This window comes from Lepisosteus oculatus, chromosome 12 (assembly GCF_040954835.1).
Source record: "Lepisosteus oculatus isolate fLepOcu1 chromosome 12, fLepOcu1.hap2, whole genome shotgun sequence".
NCBI lineage: Eukaryota > Metazoa > Chordata > Actinopteri > Semionotiformes > Lepisosteidae > Lepisosteus > Lepisosteus oculatus.
The window spans coordinates 35,535,194-35,555,165 of record NC_090707.1 but is presented as its reverse complement, the minus strand read 5'-3'; the positions used below and the strand labels follow the sequence as shown (position 1 = coordinate 35,555,165).

General features: G+C 38.7%; 1 protein-coding gene across 1 annotated transcript; it reads right to left on the bottom strand.

The window, feature by feature from the left end:
• Positions 1-1,997: 1,997 nt before the first annotated feature.
• On the bottom strand, positions 1,998-6,917 carry LOC102684868 (zinc finger protein 774-like). Its single transcript, XM_015359505.2, has 3 exons — positions 6,005-6,917; positions 4,980-5,276; positions 1,998-4,515 (listed from the first exon to the last, which is right to left on the bottom strand). The coding sequence occupies exons 1-3, from the start codon at positions 6,624-6,626 to the stop codon at positions 3,770-3,772; spliced, it is 1,665 nt and encodes a 554-aa protein (XP_015214991.2). The 5' UTR covers positions 6,627-6,917; the 3' UTR covers positions 1,998-3,769.
• Positions 6,918-19,972: the final 13,055 nt, after the last annotated feature.

Here is a 19,972-nt window from a genome sequence, read left to right as displayed (position 1 = left end):
TCTCAAGTGCGGATGCAAATAATCTCCATTCTGGAATGGAAAACATCTGGTCATTAAGACTGTATTAAGGTGTTCTTTTTCTAACGTGTTTTCAACCACTCTGCAAAACAGCAAGAGCAAAAGCAACGTGTAGTCCTATACGTACAGTAGGTCAGATCCTATACGTAGCGTAACAGTGAGGGAGTGGGCGGAGCTGCAAGCACCGATAAAAAAGTCAACGCCCCTCACTGAGGGACGGAAGCACCGGTGTGAGGGGAGCAGGAACCGGAAATAACACGCAGAAGGGCGGAAAAACGAAACAAAACAAAAAGAGGGCTGTGCCGCTGAGCATCGTGACATCCAGGCTGGGCTTGCCCTATACAACGGGGTCCAGCCTGGGGAAAAAAGAAGAGCCGCTAGCACGGGGGCGATCAGACTGGACTTTAACAGGGTCAAAGCAGGGTACGTAAGGCCAAAACAAAAGAGAAACCCAGTGTGTGGAAAATGTCTGCCTGCCCCGGTAAAGATATGTGCCAGGATGATAGGCAAAGAGAAAAATAACGTTGGGTACAGTCCCATCCGGGACTGCTGGTGAAAAGATACTCAACTTCCATGGGTACCCCTGCTCGTCCCTTCGGGGGGTGTCCAGTGTGCCTTTGTAGAGCCCCCACAGCTGTGGCTCGTCCAGCAAGGACACACTGGACACGCCCCCCGCGGATAGCCACAGTAGGTTTCTTAGGTCTCTAAAAACCACTACCAGGTAACTGCCTACCAAAGAAGGCCATTGTAGGCAAGTGGCTAAAACTTAAAGTCAAGAACTCGGCGTGGAATAAAAATTGGTTGGCAGGTATCATACAGGTATCACTACTGATATAACAAGTGAAATTGATCTACAGAAGTCACCTATCAGTGATGGATGCACGAGCCGTGTAATTGTCTAAAAGGGCATTTTGTCAGATAAAGACAATATGTCAGATAAGCATGAATGGTACTGTATAATGCATGCAATTGAATTGCTAAAGCAATTTTATGAATACCCCCAGAACAATGTGTCCATTGAGCTGGATTTAAGAATATTTTCCAAGATACAGTACATATCATCTCCAAGATACCCATAAACAAAAACAGACAACAACAGACACAAGTCACTTCCCCATTGCTTGCATATTAAATAATAATGTTCTTAAATCCCACATTGTGACAGAATAGTGACGGACATCATTTTCACACAAACTATGGCATACAGTAAGTTCAAATAGTGTTGCATTTTTGCTTGGTGGGAGTTCAGTCTTTTGAAGTAGCAGAATGGTCTGCTGGAGGGTTTTGTGTGACTCTGGGCTGGAAGTATGCTCAAAAGATGGCGATCAAATCTTAGCTGGAAGCTGATCATCTTAACAGCTTGTCATACCATGACATTTAATTGTAAGATGTATAAGAACATGTATTTGTGCTGGGATAAATAGCAAAATGTGATGACATACACATCAAAGGTGAGACAAATATATTATACACTTATGCAAACTAATATATTGACAGGAAATTGGATGGAGATTACATTCTCTGGCTGGAAGTGCAATGTTTTCTCCAGCAGTAGTCCTCAGAAAATAAAAATAATATTGGAATACAGTTTATGGAGTTTTTCTTTTCCTGTAACACTTTTTGTTTTATGTACTTGCTAAAATAATATATACTGTTTTGGATTAGTTTTATTCCAAAATAATATCTATTGCACAATAATAAATATGGGACGAGGCACAACACTGCTCAACTTAACTCTTTTAACTAGGGACCACTGTGGGAGTCTGTCACTATGCTGCAACAGAGATGTGAAAATATATACTGTAATTAGGAACTGAAGGTCTCAGAATCCTGAACTTGTAAGTGATGGTTCTGGGACAGGCATGGTAGCAAGACTGGATTGGTAGATCTTATTATTAATCATTGCTTTCAGCTTTTGGACATCATGCCACCAACAAAAGAGACATTGCAAATTTATAAGAACCTGAAGGGCAAAGCAAGACCTTACAAGGTTAAAATTAGCATATTTATTTACTGTTGACATAGAAGACTACCACGATATACTGAACAGAGACATTACTGTTTTAATATAATTGAAGCTGTTTGAAACAAACCTCCTTAGAGTTGGGGATGAAAAAAGCAAGTTGTTCTTAGAGGTTTCTGTGACAGAAAGGGGAGTTCTGTTTTCGTTTAATAAACTCATTCTTTACGGCACATTAAACACAAATGACCTGTTCTATTAACTTCACAACAAAGCATCAGTATGCGTAGCAATGCCTTTACAATAAATTCAAGTTAAGTGAATTTACCATTTACTTCTGAGTTTTGACATTTCATTTTCCTATACAAAACGTCAGGACCGTTCAAATTTACAGTAAAATGTATATCAAGAAAATGAGTATACAGAGTCAGTACTGAGCATGTAATAGTTTGCAAAATGGTATAAATTTGAGTGCAGCTGCAGAAATATTCAGTAGGAATTAGTATCTTGCTTTAAGACAAAACATTCTGAAATAAAGTTTTACACCTGTTCAGAATTAGATTAAAATAGTTCTTTACAACTACACGTGGCCAGCAGCTATGTCACTCTGCAACTTACAATTGGCAGCCCACTGAAGCTCAGCAGGTGTGAGCCTGGTCAGTACCTGGATGAGAGACCTCCTGGGAAAAACTAAGGTTGCTGCTGAAAGAGGTGTTAGTGGGGCCAGCAGGGGGCGCTCACCCTGCGGTCCATGTGGGTCCTAATGCCCCAATATAGTGACGGGGACACTATACTGTAAACAAGCACAGTCTTTCGGATGAGACGTAAAACCGAGGTCCTGACTCTCTGTGGTCATTAAAAATCCCAGGGTGTTTCTCGAAAAGAGTAGGGGTGTAACCCGGCTTCCTGGCCAAATTTCCCCTGCCCGCTAATAACCCCCCCCTCTATGAATTGGCTACATTACTTTGTTCTCCTCCCCCCCCTCCCACTCTGACGGCAGGCGGAGCGACGCGCCGGTTGGAGTATTCTCGTCGCATTTAATGGCAACGTTTACAGAAGTCACCTATCAGTGATGGATGCACGAGCCGTGTAACTGTCTAAAAAGGCATTTTGTCAGATAAAGACAATATGTCAGATAAGCATGAATGGTACTGTATAATGCATGCAATTGAATTGCAACGTCAGCGCAAAGATTTGGTTCAAACCACCAAATGGAGACAGGCGTGCCGACAAGCGGACCCTGCTGATGCGGGATTAACGCTAGGATAAGAGAGAGTTCTTTACAACGACACAATTTCCAGCATCGCAACTCATTCACTAACATTTCTCAGATCTTTCACTTTTTTGCAGCACTGACTGTACAAGATGAAGTGTCAGGCAGTTCTACAGGGGAAAAAAGTACAAATGCTCAAGGATTGTCCTGCACGGAGGTGCAAAAAAACGGACCATTTTCCTTACAGCAAATGCACAGGGGGGATAAAGTCAATAAAGTTTTGAAGTACCCTGTATTATGTGGATAAAACACGTGAGAATAAACAAGCATCTGTCCCAAATCACATACTTTTTTATGCTACCATTTTTAATTCATTCTAAATGCTTTAAATGCAAATGTCATTTAAATAAATCTCATTAGATTTAGAATAGATTTAACGCTTTTTACTTCAGGAATCTGTTACTTTAGGTTTTCCACTCAGGAAAATCATGTGGCCAACAAAAACATGCTGGTGATTTGTGATTTTGCTGGGGGGGGAAATGTTGCACATTCGCACACAAACACAAATGAGTCCAAAGTCAAAAGTGTTTGTGAATGCGCTGGTGCCTCCTCATTGCTCCTTGTTCCCTGAAGCCCCTGCGGCACTGGGGACAGGGGTAGGGCTTCTCCCCACTGTGAATCCTCCTGTGGGTTTTCAGGTGTGTTAACTGGCTGAAACTCTTCCCGCACTCAGGGCAGTGATACGGTCTTTCCCCAGTGTGGATACGCCGGTGAATTTTGAGGTCCCCGGACTGCTTGAATCTTTTGCCACAGTCGGCGCAGCTAAAAGGGGTCTCTCCAGTGTGAGTGCGCTGGTGGGCTTTCAGGATGTCGATCCGCCCAAAGCTCTTGTCACATTTGTCACAGCTGTAGGGGCTCTCGCCCGTGTGAGTCCTCTGGTGAGTTTTCAGATAGCCTCTTCGGTTGAAGCTCTTGTCACACACTGTGCAGTGATACGGCTTCTCGCCACTGTGAATCCGCTGGTGGACCTTCAGGTCTCCAGACTGTTTGAAACTCCGACCGCATTCCGGACAAGAATATGGCTTCTCACCTGTGTGGATCCGCAGGTGCGTTTTTAAGGATCCCGCATGCCTGAAAACCTTACCACATTCCGTACACTGTGGGGGGCCTTTTGTGTCTCTTTGGGATTCAGGAACAGATCCAGAGCTGGCATTCTGCTCATCTTTTTCCTGGCGAGTCTTTTGAGTGCTGGTCTCTCCCGTCAACTTCCTATCAAAGGTGATTTTGAGGTGAGAAGCCTCTGGTGGGCTCTCTTCTTCAACAGCTTTAAAAACAGAAGGAGAAGAAGTTTCATTTCACACCTCTCTACACCCATTCTGACTTCACACTTCACGATTGGCCTCTCTTTCTGTCCCCTGCTCCCGCCTCTCACTCCTCCTCCCTCCCAGCCTTTGTTCTCCCGCTACATTTCTTTTGCCTACTGCCTTGTCTCTCTCACACCTGAAGAAGGCTCCACGGCTGAAACGTTGTGTTCTCTTTCTTCTTTTTTTCAGCCTGGAATAAACCTATTACTTGTTCCTTTACAGCCTACGCATGCTGACGCAGCCCCCCACCTGAACTAACTCTTAATTAGTACATCTGAAAGCAAATACATAACAAAATACCTTAATTCATAACACACAGTATATCCCAGCAGTATACATTTACCATGCTGCACACTGCTGTTAGATGTTATTCTTGTCTGCTGCAGAATTCACCAAGGACATCTGTGCAGTGAGGTGTACTTACATGCAGTGCAGCTAACGGAAGCAGTCGGTTCTTTAAGTTCTCCACCATACACCGTCCCAGGAACGCAACATTCATCCTTGACAGATCCCGGCACACAATTCTGGTCACACACCACAGTGAAGCTGCCTGGTAATTTCCGGCCTTCAAGAGGTTCCTCTTTAACGAGAGCAGTTCTTATTTCGGCCACCTCTTCTTTCACTTGGACAGCTCCACCCCAGCGTGCCAGCTGTTCTTCAGTCGGATTCCCTGGGGATCTTTGGGCTCCTTCCTCAAAATCTAGGGAAACCCGGCTCTCCACTGTAAAGAAGGACAGCAGCAAAAGATTAAATGGTTGATCCGAGGTTAGGGGAAAAACGTCAAGGCAGGACTAAAACACGCCAAACAGTTATGTATGGGTTTAATTTATTTCTTATTGCTAGAATATTTTGATTGGTAATCCCTGATCTGGATTTGAATCTGGATGCGTTTATTTATGTGAATTGGTTTCGGATTGTCCCTGGGCTAACTTCCAGGGTTAACATGATACACTTAGTATAGTAAAGTGTAGTTTGACACAGTACACATACTAATGATAGCAGTATAAAAAATACATTAATATAATTTCATGACTCAGAAATATTTCCCCCCAAAAAACCTAAGTAACCATCATAATGTTTATTGCAGTTTTACCAATTTCCAACTCCAAGGATAAAATATTTCAAATACTTAAATCTGGGTACAAACTGCATTCATAGATACTGTTTGAGAAGTTCATTTAACATACAGCTTTTGTGCTGCGTTCATACAATTTCTACAACAAAGTGCAAGACATAAAACTGGATTATTCCAAACTAGATTATACTGATCTTTCAATAGTACGTTGCTTTCTGAAAAGTGAGGAGTTGCAATTTACTCCTAAGAACGTCACAGTGTGGTGGGGACTACTGTAAATTTGTTGTAATAAAAAAAAACGTCATGCATACTACCGCCGAGTATACTGCTTTGTATCCTTCTAGCTGGAAAGCCAATGTAATATTTTGACAAACCTTTGGCAGGTGCCCATTCTGTTGACAGTGATGCGCTCGCTTCACAATCTAAAGCAATGAATGGGAGATCCGTTTCTGTTTTAACAACGACGGCTTCATGGGCTAAATCCTGGGCGTTTTCCGAATTTCTGAGAAGTTCAATGCACCGGGTTATATCTGACAAACAAATACTGTCCGAACCGGGCTGGGTTTCAGCTAAACCGTGAGGAACGGAGGGGTGGTTCTCAGTCGATGGACCCTTCGCTTGCGTGCAGAAGACCGTCACAAACTCGCCTGTTCTGGCATTTTTTGCCAGTGGGACTACTTCATTCGCATTAAAGTAATTTAAATTTGATTCCTGCTCTATCCAAACCCTCCTGTCGCGGCGCTCCTCGTTCCCACTCCTGACGGCACTCATGTATTTACGAAGCGTCTTCATCTGACACCTGGAGATTTCCAGCATTTCCTTCATGCTTTCGTTTTCTTTTTCTTTGACAGTCATTTCTTTTTTCACATCCTCTAGCTTGCAGCCCACAAAATTCGCCATTTCGCCCAGAACCGTATCCACTGCCGTCCTGACAGCCTGATCGATAACGGAGCCCAGCTGGTCTCTCAGCAACGAAACGGAGATGTTTAAGTCCATCTTCTTCTCAAGAGAATAAGCTGCTATTGGGTTTTGCAAATCCTGTTATTGTCAATCTATACAAATCTTCGTGTACATTCGGATTATGTTAAAGCGGTTACCCTCTAATTTGCTGTTGTTTTTAACCAGTGAATCGGCAAATAACAGCCCGTAGGGAGGCAAAACTCGAAAACCACGGATTAAAACGTATTTTTTATTTATTTAATTCAGGTATTTTAAAATGTAGCTCTAGAGTTGGAAGAAGTAAAATAAGATTCTTAGCGGACTTCCATTTTAAAGGAAACAGTAACACCACAACGGATTTGAATTTCCTGTTTCAGCACCACCACAGACAACACCCGACTGCGCTAAACACAGCGTGCGTCCTCTACCGGACACTGGTGCCAATATTTTTTTGTTTCATATACAGAAGAAGAAAAGTCAATAGTTAAGGTCATGTACTGTATATACTGTATTATAAGTTGACATTGTAATATAACATATATTGTAATAAAAAAACCAACATAAAATGAATCAAAAGAACAACCAAATCTTAGCATTGCGTTTTAGGTCACATAACATAATCGAATTTATGCAACCAAATTTGTGTAAACCAGTTTTCCAAGGGCATTTGTTTAAAGAATTTGATTAGAAGCTAAATGAATTGATCAAATCTTACAGACGTTTTAAGCACTCTACATTTATGTGCTGCATGTACTTCTTTAGGGGTACTTAAAACATCAAGAACAATATCCTTACAAGATTTATACAGATCTTTCTACTATTTAACCAAGAACACTAAAGGTCAATATGATCACACACAAAAAATGTCCTTGAGTGTAGCAGAAAGGGCTGACGTGGCCAGATGTACTACACGTGTGATAGTATGTTATAGTTGAGGGAATTCAATAAAAATCCTATCCTCTTTCTTGCAGAGTGTTCCCATTGGTTAGCTTGTGTGGTTGTAGTTGTATGGATGACAGATATTTGGGCCTTCAAGGATATAGCACTGGAATAACAGAAATAATAGAATAATAGGAAATGGCACTGGAATAATAGAAATAATAGGAAATATGTCTTTTTCCCTTGGGGGTGGGCATAGAAGAGCACTTGGATGGTTTTTTAAAAGTTATTGCATTATTGCAAGTTGAATTATTGTCCAAATCAGTTTGTTTTTATTTATTCCACTTCGTATATTTTGCCAGCATTTGTAGGGGTTATTCATTTTTAATCTGTATCACCTTGGGTCAGAAACTCTGCTAAACAAATGATTTATACATATAAATAATCCATATACAGGGTGCACTAATGAGGTTTCCTAACCGCCACATCGAGAATACACATACCGGTTCTATTCTAAGCTTCTGTTATTAACAGCTTCAATGTCCTAATTAATAAACACCAAGTCAGGCAACACTACTGGTCACTTACAGCACACGACTGACCTGGCCATGATCTGCATATTCTTCAAACTTACATCTTTGACAACGAGACTTGTTTATGCAGTAGTCTTCTTGTCAGCAGAGTATACATGAGTATACACCTACTGTATGTGGAAAACAAAGTCCTGGGTATATGTACTGTATAAATGTTTTACAGTTAGGAGATTGGTATTAGGGTAACAACTAGAGTTATCCATGTAGAGTTACAAGTGATCCAGAAGGCAATTCACAGAAGCATTCTAAACGACATAAACTGAAGTGACAGAAAACACAGAAGGGCTACCCCAGAGCTTGAAAGAAGTAAAAAAAAAACTATTGTGCCATCTTCTCTGTTAGTAATGTTTGTCTTCCTTGCTGTATTGTTGGATTGGATTGTGTCAAAAAAACACCTTTCCCCCAGAAGATAAAAAAGCTTGAATGGAACTGTGGAAAGTGTAATTGTCTTTTTTCTCTTTTCTCTGAGTGTTCAAGTCCTGTGTTCAACCAGTGCTTGTAAGGTGCAGGGTGCAGACAAGGCGCCTTGAACTGCGGTGGCTTGCTCTGCATTTATTCACATCATAGTCTCCTGGCCTGGACGTCTAGGTGTGTCGAGTGTCTCAATTTGCCCTCTCTCCTATACACAAAACACATACAGTATCTAATTAATATGCCTGTGAATTGAAAGCCCATGGCAAGAGTTTGAAAGCTAAATCAGGTTCTTTCGAACTGTTGCTTGTCGGGCAATTCAGACGCCATTCCTTTTTGGGGCAAAGCAGTGTATACAGCCATATAGGTCAGAAAAAAATGTTTAGAAAACATTGAAAGGACTATATTCCTACGTATCTTTTCAGCCCTAAAACACAGCCATGCCATCAAAAACTGTCTACATTGTACGGGAATTAAAACCCTAACCCTAGCTTTGGGTTTTGCTAGTTAGGGTTAGGGTTGAAATATTTCTCAAAGACAATCTTCTCAATATTCCACTCATTAGACTGGAAAATTTCCTTCTCTGAATCAAAATATGAGTCTGAAAAGACAATACAACACTGCCAAAACCAAAAGAATGTCAGGAATGGTCAAATTAATTGTTGAAAGCTATTCTTTCATTGGACATTTTGGGTTGAACAGAGTGCTAAATGAATGTACTTTAAGGGTCAAGTGGCCTAAAAGTCCGAAACAACTAATACATTTTGGCTCTATTTGTTAATATGCCTGTGATTTAAAAGCCCATGGCAAGAGTTTGAAAGCTAAATCAGGTTCTTTCGAACTGTTGTCTGTTGCGCAATTCAGACGCCATTCCTTTTTGGGGCAAAGCACTGTATACAGCCATATAGGTCAGAAAAAAATGTTTAGAAAACATTGAAAGGACTATATTCCTACGTATCTTTTCAGCCCTAAAACACAGCCATGCCATCAAAAACTGTCTACATTGTACGGGAATTAAAACCCTAACCCTAGCTTCGGGTTTTGCTAGTTAGGGTTAGGGTTGAAATATTTCTCAAAGACAATCTTCTCAATATTCCACTCATTAGACTGGAAAATTTCCTTCTCTGAATCAAAATATGAGTCTGAAAGACAATACAACACTGCCAAAACCAAAAGAGTGTGTCAGGAATGGTCAAATTAATTGTTGAAAGCTATTCTTTCATTGGACATTTTGGGTTGAACGGAGTGCTAAATGAATGTACGTTTAGGCTCAAGTGTCCTAAAAGTCCGAAACAACTAATACATTTTGGTTCTATTTGTTAATATGCCTGTGATTTCAAAGTCCATGGCAAGAGTTTGAAAGCTAAATCAGGTTCTTTCGAACTGTTTTGTGTTGCGCAATTAAGACGCCATTCCTTTTTGGGGCAAAGCACTGTATACAGCCATATAGGTCAGAAAAAAATGTTTAGAAATCATTGAAAGGACTTTATTCCTACGTATCTTTTCAGCCCTAAAACACAGCTATGCCATCAAAAACTGTCTACATTGGATGGGAATTAAAACCCTAACCCTAGCTTCGGGTTTTGCTAGTTAGGGTTAGGGTTGAAATATTTCTCAAAGACAATCTTCTCAATATTCCACTCATTAGACTGGAAAATTTCCTTCTCTGAATCAAAATATGAGTCTGAAAAGACAATACAACACTGCCAAAACCAAAAGAGTGTCAGGAATGGTCAAATTAATTGTTGAAAGCTATTCTTTCATTGGACATTTTGGGTTGAACGGAGTGCTAAATGAATGTTCTTAACGCTCAAGTGGCCTAAAAGTCCGAAACAATTAATACTTTTGGCTCTATTTGTTAATATGCCTGTGATTTAAGAGCCCATGGCAAGAGTTTGAAAGCTAAATCAGGTTCTTTCGAACTGTTGTCTGTTGCGCAATTCAGACGCCACTCCTTTTTGGGGCAAAGCACTGTATACAGCCATATAGGTCAGAAAAAAATGTTTAGAAAACATTGAAAGGACTATATTCCTACGTATCTTTTCAGCCCTAAAACACAGCCATGCCATCAAAAATTGTCTACATTGTATGGGAATTAAAACCCTAACCCTAGCTTCGGGTTTTGCTAGTTAGGATTAGGGTTCAAATATTTCTCAAAGACAATCTTCTCAATATTCCACTCATTAGACTGGAAAATTTCCTTCTCTGAATCAAAATATGAGTCTGAAAAGACAATACAACACTGCCAAAACAAAAAGAGTGTGTCAGGAATGGTCAACTTAATTGTTGAAAGCTATTCTTTCATTGGACATTTTGGGTTGAACGGAGTGCTAAATGAATGTACGCTAAGGCTCAAGTGGCCTAAAAGTCCGAAACAACTAATACATTTTGGCTCTATTTGTTAATATGCCTGTGATTTCAAAGTCCATGGCAAGAGTTTGAAAGCTAAATCAGGTTCTTTCGAACTGTTTCCTGTTGCGCAATTTAGACGCCATTCCTTTTTGGGGCAAAGCACTGTATACAGCCATATAGGTCAGAAAAAAATGTTTAGAAAACATTGAAAGGACTATATTCCTACGTATCTTTTCAGCCCTAAAACACAGCCATGCCATCAAAAACTGTCTACATTGTATGGGAATTAAAACCCTAACCGTTGCTTCGGGTTTTGCTAGTTAGGGTTAGGGTTCAAATATTTCTCAAAGACAATCTTCTCAATATTCCACTCATTAGACTGGAAAATTTCCTTCTCTGAATCAAAATATGAGTCTGAAAAGACAATACAACACTGCCAAAACCAAAAGAGTGTGTCAGGAATGGTCAAATTAATTGTTGAAAGCTATTCTTTCATTGGACATTTTGGGTTGAACGGAGTGCTCAATGAATGTACTTTAAGTTTCAAGTGGCCTAAAAGTCTGAAACAACTAATACATTTTGGCTCTATTTGTTATTATGCCTGTGATTTCAAAGCCCATGGCAAGAGTTTGAAAGCTAAATCAGGTTCTTTCGAACTGTTGCCTGTCAGGCAATTCAGATGCCATTCCTTTTTGGGGCAAAGCACTGTATACAGCCATATAGGTCAGAAAAAAATGTTTAGAAAACATTGAAAGAACTACATTCCTAAGTATCTTTTCAGCCCTAAAACAGCCATTCCATCAAAAACTGTCTACATTGTATGGGAATTAAAACCCTAACCCTTGCTTCGGGTTTTGCTAGTTAGGGTTAGGGTTCAAATATTTCTCAAAGATAATCTTCTCAATATTCCACTCATTAGACTGGAAAATTTCCTTCTATGAATCAAAATATGAGTCTGAAAAGACAATACAACACTGCCAAAACCAAAAGAGTGTGTCAGGAATGGTCAAATTAATTGTTGAAAGATATTCATTCATTGGACATTTTGGGTTGAACAGAGTGCTAAATGAATGTACTTTAAGGGTCAAGTGGCCTAAAAGTCTGAAACAACTAATACATTTTGGCTATATTTGTTAATATGCCTGTGATTTCAAAGCCCATGGCAAGAGTTTGAAAGCTAAATCAGGTTCTTTCGAACTGTTGTCTGTTGCGCAATTCAAACACCATTCCTTTTTGGGGCAAAGCACTGTATACAGCCATATAGGTCAGAAAAAAATGTTTAGAAAACATTGAAAGAACTACATTCCTAAGTATCTTTTCAGCCCTAAAACACAGCTATGCCATTAAAAACTGTCTACATTGTATGGGAATTAAAATCCTAACCCTAGCTTTGGGTTTTGCTAGTTAGGGTTAGGGTTCAAATATTTCTCAAAAACAATCTTCTCAATATTCCACTCATTAGACTGGAAAATTTGCTTCTTTGAATCAAAATATGAGTCTGAAAAGACAATACAACTCTGCCAAAACCAAAAGAGTGTCAGGAATGGTCAAATTAATTGTTGAAAGCTATTCTTTCATTGGACATTTTGGGTTGAACGGAGTGTTAAATGAATGTACTTTAAGGGTCAAGTGGCCTAAAAGTACGAAACAACTAATACATTTTGGCTCTATTTGTTAATATGCCTGTGATTTCAAAGCCCATGGCAAGAGTTTGAAAGCTAAATCAGGTTCGTTCGAAATGTTGTCTGTTGCGCAATTCAAACGCCATTCCTTTTTGGGGTAAAGCACTGTATACAGCCATATAGGTCAGAAAAAAATGTTTAGAAAACATTGAAAGGACTATATTCCTACGTAACTTTTCTGCCCTAAAACACAGCCATGCCATCAAAAACTGTCTACATTGTATGGGAATTAAAAACCCTAACCCTAGCTTTGGGTTTTGCTAGTTAGGATTAGGGTTCAAATATTTCTTAAAGACAATCTTCTCAATATTCCACTCATTAGACTGGAAAATTTCCTTCTCTGAATCAAAATATGAGTCTGAAAAGACAATACAACACTGCCAAAACCAAAAGAGTGTGTCAGGAATGGTCAAATTAATTGTTGAAAGCTATTCTTTCATTGGACATTTTGGGTTGAACGGAGTGCTAAATGAATGTTCTTAAGGCTCAAGTGGCCTAAAAGTCCGAAACAACTAATACATTTTGGCTCTATTTGTTAATATGCCTGTGATTTCAAAGTCCATGGCAAGAGTTTGAAAGCTAAATCAGGTTCTTTCGAACTGTTTCCTGTTGCGCAATTTAGACGCCATTCCTTTTTGGGGCAAAGCACTGTATACAGCCATATAGGTCAGAAAAAAATGTTTAGAAAACATTGAAAGGACTATATTCCTACGTATCTTTTCAGCCCTAAAACACAGCCATGCCATCAAAAACTGTCTACATTGTATGGGAATTAAAACCCTAACCCTTGCTTTGGGTAATGCTAGTTAGGGTTAGGGTTCAAATATTTCTCAAAGACAATCTTCTCAATATTCCACTCATTAGACTGGAAAATTTCCTTCTCTGAATCAAAATATGAGTCTGAAAAGACAATACAACACTGCCAAAACCAAAAGAGTGTGTCAGGAATGGTCAAATTAATTGTTGAAAGCTATTCTTTCATTGGATATTTTGGGTTGAACGGAGTGCTCAATGAATGTACTTTAAGTTTCAAGTGGCCTAAAAGTCTGAAACAACTAATACATTTTGGATCTATTTGTTAATATGCCTGTGATTTCAAAGCCCATGGCAAGAGTTTGAAAGCTAAATCAGGTTCCTTCGAAGTGTTGCCTGTCAGGCAATTCAGATGCCATTCCTTTTTGGGGCAAAGCACTGTATACAGCCATATAGGTCAGAAAAAAATGTTTAGAAAACATTGAAAGGACTATATTCCTACGTATCTTTTCAGCCGTAAAACACAGCTATGCCATCAAAAACAGTCTACATTGTATGGGAATTAAAACCCTAATCCTAGCTTCGGGTTTTGCTAGTTAGGGTTAGGGTTCAAATATTTCTCAAAGACAATCTTCTCAATATTCCACTCATTAGACTGGAAAATGTCCTTCTCTGAATCAAAATATGAGTCTGAAAAGACAATAAAACACTGCCAAAACCAAAAGAGTGTCAGGAATGGTCAACTTAATTGTTGAAAGCTATTCTTTCATTGGACATTTTGGGTTGAACGGAGTGCTAAATGAATGTACTTTAAGGGTCAAGTGGCCTAAAAGTTCGAAACAACTAATACATTTTGGCTCTATTTCTTACTATACCTGTGATTTCAAAGCCCATGGCAAGAGTTTGAAAGCTAAATCAGGTTCTTTCGAACTGTTGCCTGTCAGGCAATTCAGATGCCATTCCTTTTTGGGGCAAAGCACTGTATACAGCCATATAGGTCAGAAAAATGTTTTAGAAAACATTGAAAGGACTATATTCCTACGTATCTTTTCAGCCCTAAAACACAGCTATGCCATCAAAAACTGTCTACATTGTATGGGAATTAAAACCCTAACCCTAGCTTTGGGTTTTGATAGTTAGGGTTAGGGTTCAAATATTTCTCAAAGACAATCTTCTCAATATTCCACTCATTAGACTGGAAAATTTCCTTCTCTGAATCAAAATATGAGTCTGAAAAGACAATACAACACTGCCAAAACCAAAAGAGTGTTTCAGGAATGGTCAAATTAATTGTTGAAAGCTATTCTTTCATTGGACATTTTGGGTTGAACGGAGTGCTAAATGAATGTACTTTAAGTGTTAAGTGGCCTAAAAGTCTGAAACAACTAATACATTTTGTCTCTATTTGTTAATATGCCTGTGATTTCAAAGCCCATTGCAAGAGTTTGAAAACTAAATCAGGTTCTTTCGAACTGTTGCCTGACAGGCAATTCAGACGCCATTCCATTTTGGGGCAAAGCACTGTATACAGCCATATAGGTCAGAAAAAAATGTTTAGAAATCATTGAAAGGACTTTATTCCTACGTATCTTTTCAGCCCTAAAACACAGCTATGCCATCAAAAACTGTCTACATTGTATGGGAATTAAAACCCTAACCCTAGCTTCGGGTTTTGCTAGTTAGGGTTAGGGTTGAAATATTTCTCAAAGACAATCTTCTCAATATTCCACTCATTAGACTGGAAAATTTCCTTCTCTGAATCAAAATATGAGTCTGAAAAGACAATACAACACTGCCAAAACCAAAAGAGTGTCAGGAATGGTCAAATTAATTGTTGAAAGCTATTCTTTCATTGGACATTTTGGGTTGAACGGAGTGCTAAATGAATGTACGCTAAGGCTCAAGTGGCTTAAAAGTCCGAAACAACTAATACATTTTGGCTCTATTTGTTAATATGCCTGTGATTTCAAAGTCCATGGCAAGAGTTTGAAAGCTAAATCAGGTTCTTTCGAACTGTTGCCTGTCAGGCAATTCAAATGCCATTCCTTTTTGGGGCAAAACACTGTATACAGCCATATAGGTCAGAAAAAAATGTTTAGAAAACATTGAAAGGACTATATTCCTATGTATCTTTTCAGCCCTAAAACACAGCCATGCCATCAAAAACTGTCTACATTGTATGGGAATTAAAACCCTAACCCTAGCTTTGGGTTTTGCTAGTTAGGGTTAGGGTAGAAATATTTTTCAAAGACAATGTTCTCAATATTCCACTCATTAGACTGGAAAAGCTGCTTCTCTGAATCAAAATATGAGTCTGAAAAGACAATACAACACTACCAAAACCAAAAGAGTGTGTCAGGAATGGTCAAATTAATTGTTGAAAGCTATTCTTTCATTGGACATTTTGGGTTGAACGGAGTGCTAAATGAATGTACGTTAAGGCTCAAGAGGCCTAAAAGTCTGAAACAACTAATACATTTTGGCTCTATTTGTTAATATGCCTGTGATTTCAAAGCCCATGGCAAGAGTTTGAAAGCTAAATCAGGTTCTTTCGAACTGTTGCCTGTCAGGCAATTCAGACACCATTCCTTTTTGGGGCAAAGCACTGTATACAGCCATATAGGTCAGAAAAAAATGTTTAGAAAACATTGAAAGGAATATATTCCTAAGTATCTTTGAATGGACTATATTCCTAAGTATCTTTTCAGCCCTAAAACACAGCCATGCCATCAAAAACTGTCTACATTGTATGGGAATTAAAACCCTAACCCTAGCTTTGGGTTTTACTAGTTAGGGTTAGGGTGCAAATATTTCTCAAAGACAATCTTCTCAATATTCCACTCATTAGACTGGAAAATTTTCTTCTCTGAATCAAATTATGAGTCTGAAAAGACAATACAACACTGCCAAAACCAAAAGAGTGTGTCAAGAATGGTCAAATTAATTGTTGAAAGCTATTCTTGGACATTTTGGGTTGAACGGAGTGCTAAATGAATGTACGTTAAGGCTCAAGTGGCCTAAAAGTCTGAAACAACTAATACATTTTGGCTCTATTTATTAATATGCCTGTGATTTAAAAGCCCATGGCAAGAGTTTGAAAGCTAAATCAGGTTCTTTCGAAATGTTGTCTGTTGCGCAATTCAGACGCCATTCCTTTTTGGGGCAAAGCACTGTATACAGCCATATAGGTCAGAAAAAAATGTTTAGAAAACATTGAAAGAACTACATTCCTAAGTATCTTTTCAGCCCTAAAACACAGCCATGCCATCAAAAACTGTCTACATTGTATGGGAATTAAAACCCTAACCCTAGCTTCGGGTTTTGCTAGTTAGGGTTAGTGTTCAAATATTTCTCAAAGACAATCTTCTCAATATTCAGCTCATTAGACTGCAAAATTTGCTTCTCTGAATCAAAATATGAGTCTGAAAAGACAATACAACACTGCCAAAACCAAAAGATTGTCAGGAATTGTCAAATTAATTGTTGAAAGCTATTCTTTCATTGGACATTTTGGGTTGAACGGAGTGCTAAATGAATGTACTTTAAGGGTCAAGTGGCCTAAAAGTCCGAAACAACTAATACATTTTGGCTCTATTTGTTAATATGCCTGTGATTTCAAAGTCCATGGCAAGAGTTTGAAAGCTAAATCAGGTTCTTTCGAACTGTTGCCTGTTGCGCAATTTAGACGCCATTCCTTTTTGGGGCAAAGCACTGTATACAGCCATATAGGTCAGAAAAAAATGTTTAGAAAACATTGAAAGAACTACATTCCTAAGTATCTTTTCAGCCCTAAAACACAGCCATGCCATCAAAAATTGTCTACATTGTATGGGAATTAAAACCCTAACCCTAGCTTCTGGTTTTTCTAGTTAGGGTTAGGGTTCAAATATTTCTCAAAGACAATCTTCTCAATATTCCACTCATTAGACTGGAAAAGTTGCTTCTCTGAATCAAAATATGAGTCTGAAAAGACAATACAACACTGCCAAAACCAAAAGAGTGTGTCAGGAATGGTCAAATTAATTGTTGAAAGCTATTCTTTCATTGGACATTTTGGGTTGAACGGAGTGCTAAATGAATGTACGTTAAGGCTCAAGTGGCCTAAAAGTCTGAAACAACTAATACATTTTGGCTCTATTTGTTAATATGCCTGTGATTTCAAAGCCCATGGCAAGAGTTTGAAAGCTAAATCAGGTTCTTTCGAACTGTTGTCTGTTGCGCAATTCAGACGCCATTCCTTTTTGGGGCAAAGCACTGTATACAGCCATATAGGTCAGAAAAAAATGTTTAGAAAACATTGAAAGGACTATATTCCTACGTATCTTTTCAGCCCTAAAACACAGCCATGCCATCAAAAACTGTCTACATTGTATGGGAATTAAAACCCTAACCCTAGCTTTGGGTTTTGCTAGTTAGGGTTAGGGTTCAAATATTTCTCAAAGACAATCTTCTCAATATTTCACTCATTAGACTGGAAAATTTCCTTCTCTGAATCAAAATATGAGTCTGAAAAGACAATACAACACTGCCAAAACCAAAAGAGTGTCGGGAATGGTCAAATTAATTGTTGAACGCGATTCTTTCATTGGACATTTTGGGTTGAACGGAGTGCTAAATGAATGTACGTTAAGGCTCAAGTGGCCTAAAAGTCTGAAACAACTAATACATTTTGGCTCTATTTGTTAATATGCCTGTGATTTAAAAGCCCATGGCAAGAGTTTGAAAGCTAAATCAGGTTCTTTCGAACTGTTGGCTGTTGAGCAATTCAGACGCCATTCCTTTTTGGGGTAAAGCACTGTATACATCCATATAGGTCAGAAAAAAATGTTTAGAAAACATTGAAAGGACTATATTCCTAAGTATCTTTGAATGGACTATATTCCTAAGTATCTTTTCAGCCCTAAAACACAGCCATGCCATCAAAAACTGTCTACATTGTATGGGAATTAAAACCCTAACCCTAGCTTTGGGTTTTGCTAGTTAGGGTTAGTGTTCAAATATTTCTCAAAGACAATCTTCTCAATATTCCACTCATTAGACTGGAAAATTTCCTTCTCTGAATCAAAATATGAGTCTGAAAAGACAATACAACACTGCCAAAACCAAAAGAGTGTGTCAGGAATGGTCAAATTAATTGTTGAAAGCTATTCATTCATTGGACATTTTGGGTTGAACGGAGTGCTAAATGAATGTACGTTAAGGCTCAAGTGGCCTAAACGTCCGAAACAACTAATACATTTTGGCTCTATTTGTTAATATGCCTGTGATTTCAAAGCCCATGGCAAGAGTCTGAAAGCTAAATCATGTTCTTTCGAACTTTTGTCTGTTGCGCAATTCAGACGCCATTCCTTTTTGGGGCAAAGCACTGTATACAGCCATATAGGTCAGAAAAAAATGTTTAGAAAACATTGAAAGGACTATATTCCTACTTATCTTTTCAGCCCTAAAACACAGCCATGCCATCAAGAACTGTCTACAATGTATGGGAATAAAAACCCTAAACCTAGCTTTGGGTTTAGGGTTAGGGTTCAAATATTTCTCAAAGACAATCTTTTCAATATTCCACTCATTAGACAGGAAAAGTTGCTTCTCTGAATCAAAATATGAGTCTGAAAAGACAATACAACACTGCCAAAACCAAGAGAGTGTGTCAGGAATGGTCAAATTAATTGTTGAAAGCTATTCTTTCATTGGACATTTTGGGTTGAACGGAGTGCTAAATGAATGTACTTTAAGGGTCAAGTGGCCTAAAAGTCCGAAACAACTAATACATTTTGGCTCTATTTGTTAATATGCCTGTGATTTCAAAGTCCATGGCAAGAGTTTGAAAGCTAAATCAGGTTCTTTCGAACTGTTGCCTGTTGTGCAATTTAGACGCCATTCCTTTTTGGGGCAAAGCACTGCATACAGCCATATAGGTCAGAAAAAAATGTTTAGAAAACATTGAAAGAACTACATTCCTAAGTATCTTTTCAGCCCTAAAACACAGCCATGCCATCAAAAACTGTCTACATTGTATGGGAATTAAAACCCTAACCCTAGCTTCGGGTTTTGCTAGTTAGGGTTAGGGTTCAAATATTTCTCAAAGACAATCTTCTCAATATTCAACTCATTAGACTGCAAAATTTGCTTCTCTGAATCAAAATATGAGTCTGAAAAGACAATACAACACTGCCAAAACCAAAAGATTGTCAGGAATTGTCAAATTAATTGTTGAAAGCTATTCTTTCATTGGACATTTTGGGTTGAACGGAGTGCTAAATGAATGTTCTTAAGGCTCAAGTGGCTTAAAAGTCCGAAACAACTAATACATTTTGGCTTTATTTGTTAATATGCCTGTGACTTAAAAGCCCATGGCAAGAGTTTGAAAGCTAAATCAGGTTCTTTCGAAATATTGTCTGTTGCGCAATTCAGACGCCATTCCTTTTTGGGGCAAAGCACAGTATACAGCCATATAGGTCAGAAAAAAATGTTTAGAAAACATTGAAAGAACTACATTCCTAAGTATCTTTTCAGCCCTAAAACACCGCTATGCCATCAAAAACTGTCTACATTGTATGGGAATTAAAACCCTAACCCTAGCTTCGGGTTTTGCTAGTTAGGGTTAGGGTTCAAATATTTCTCAAAGACAATCTTTTCAATATTCCACTCATTAGACAGGAAAAGTTGCTTCTCTGAATCAAAATATGAGTCTGAAAAGACAATACAACACTGCCAAAACCAAGAGAGTGTG

What these genes read in the sequence shown, in the direction of transcription:
- LOC102684868 (XM_015359505.2), bottom strand. Translation starts at nt 6,626, where the DNA reads ATGGACTTAAACATCTCCGTTTCGTTGCTGAGAGACCAGCTGGGCTCC. An exon ending in AGAATGGGCACCTGCCAAAG is followed by an intron (nt 5,277 to 6,004) that starts GTTTGTCAAAAT and finishes CCTTCTTTACAG; the next exon opens with TGGAGAGCCGGGTTTCCCTA. An exon ending in TTCCGTTAGCTGCACTGCAT is followed by an intron (nt 4,516 to 4,979) that starts GTAAGTACACCT and finishes CTGTTTTTAAAG; the next exon opens with CTGTTGAAGAAGAGAGCCCA.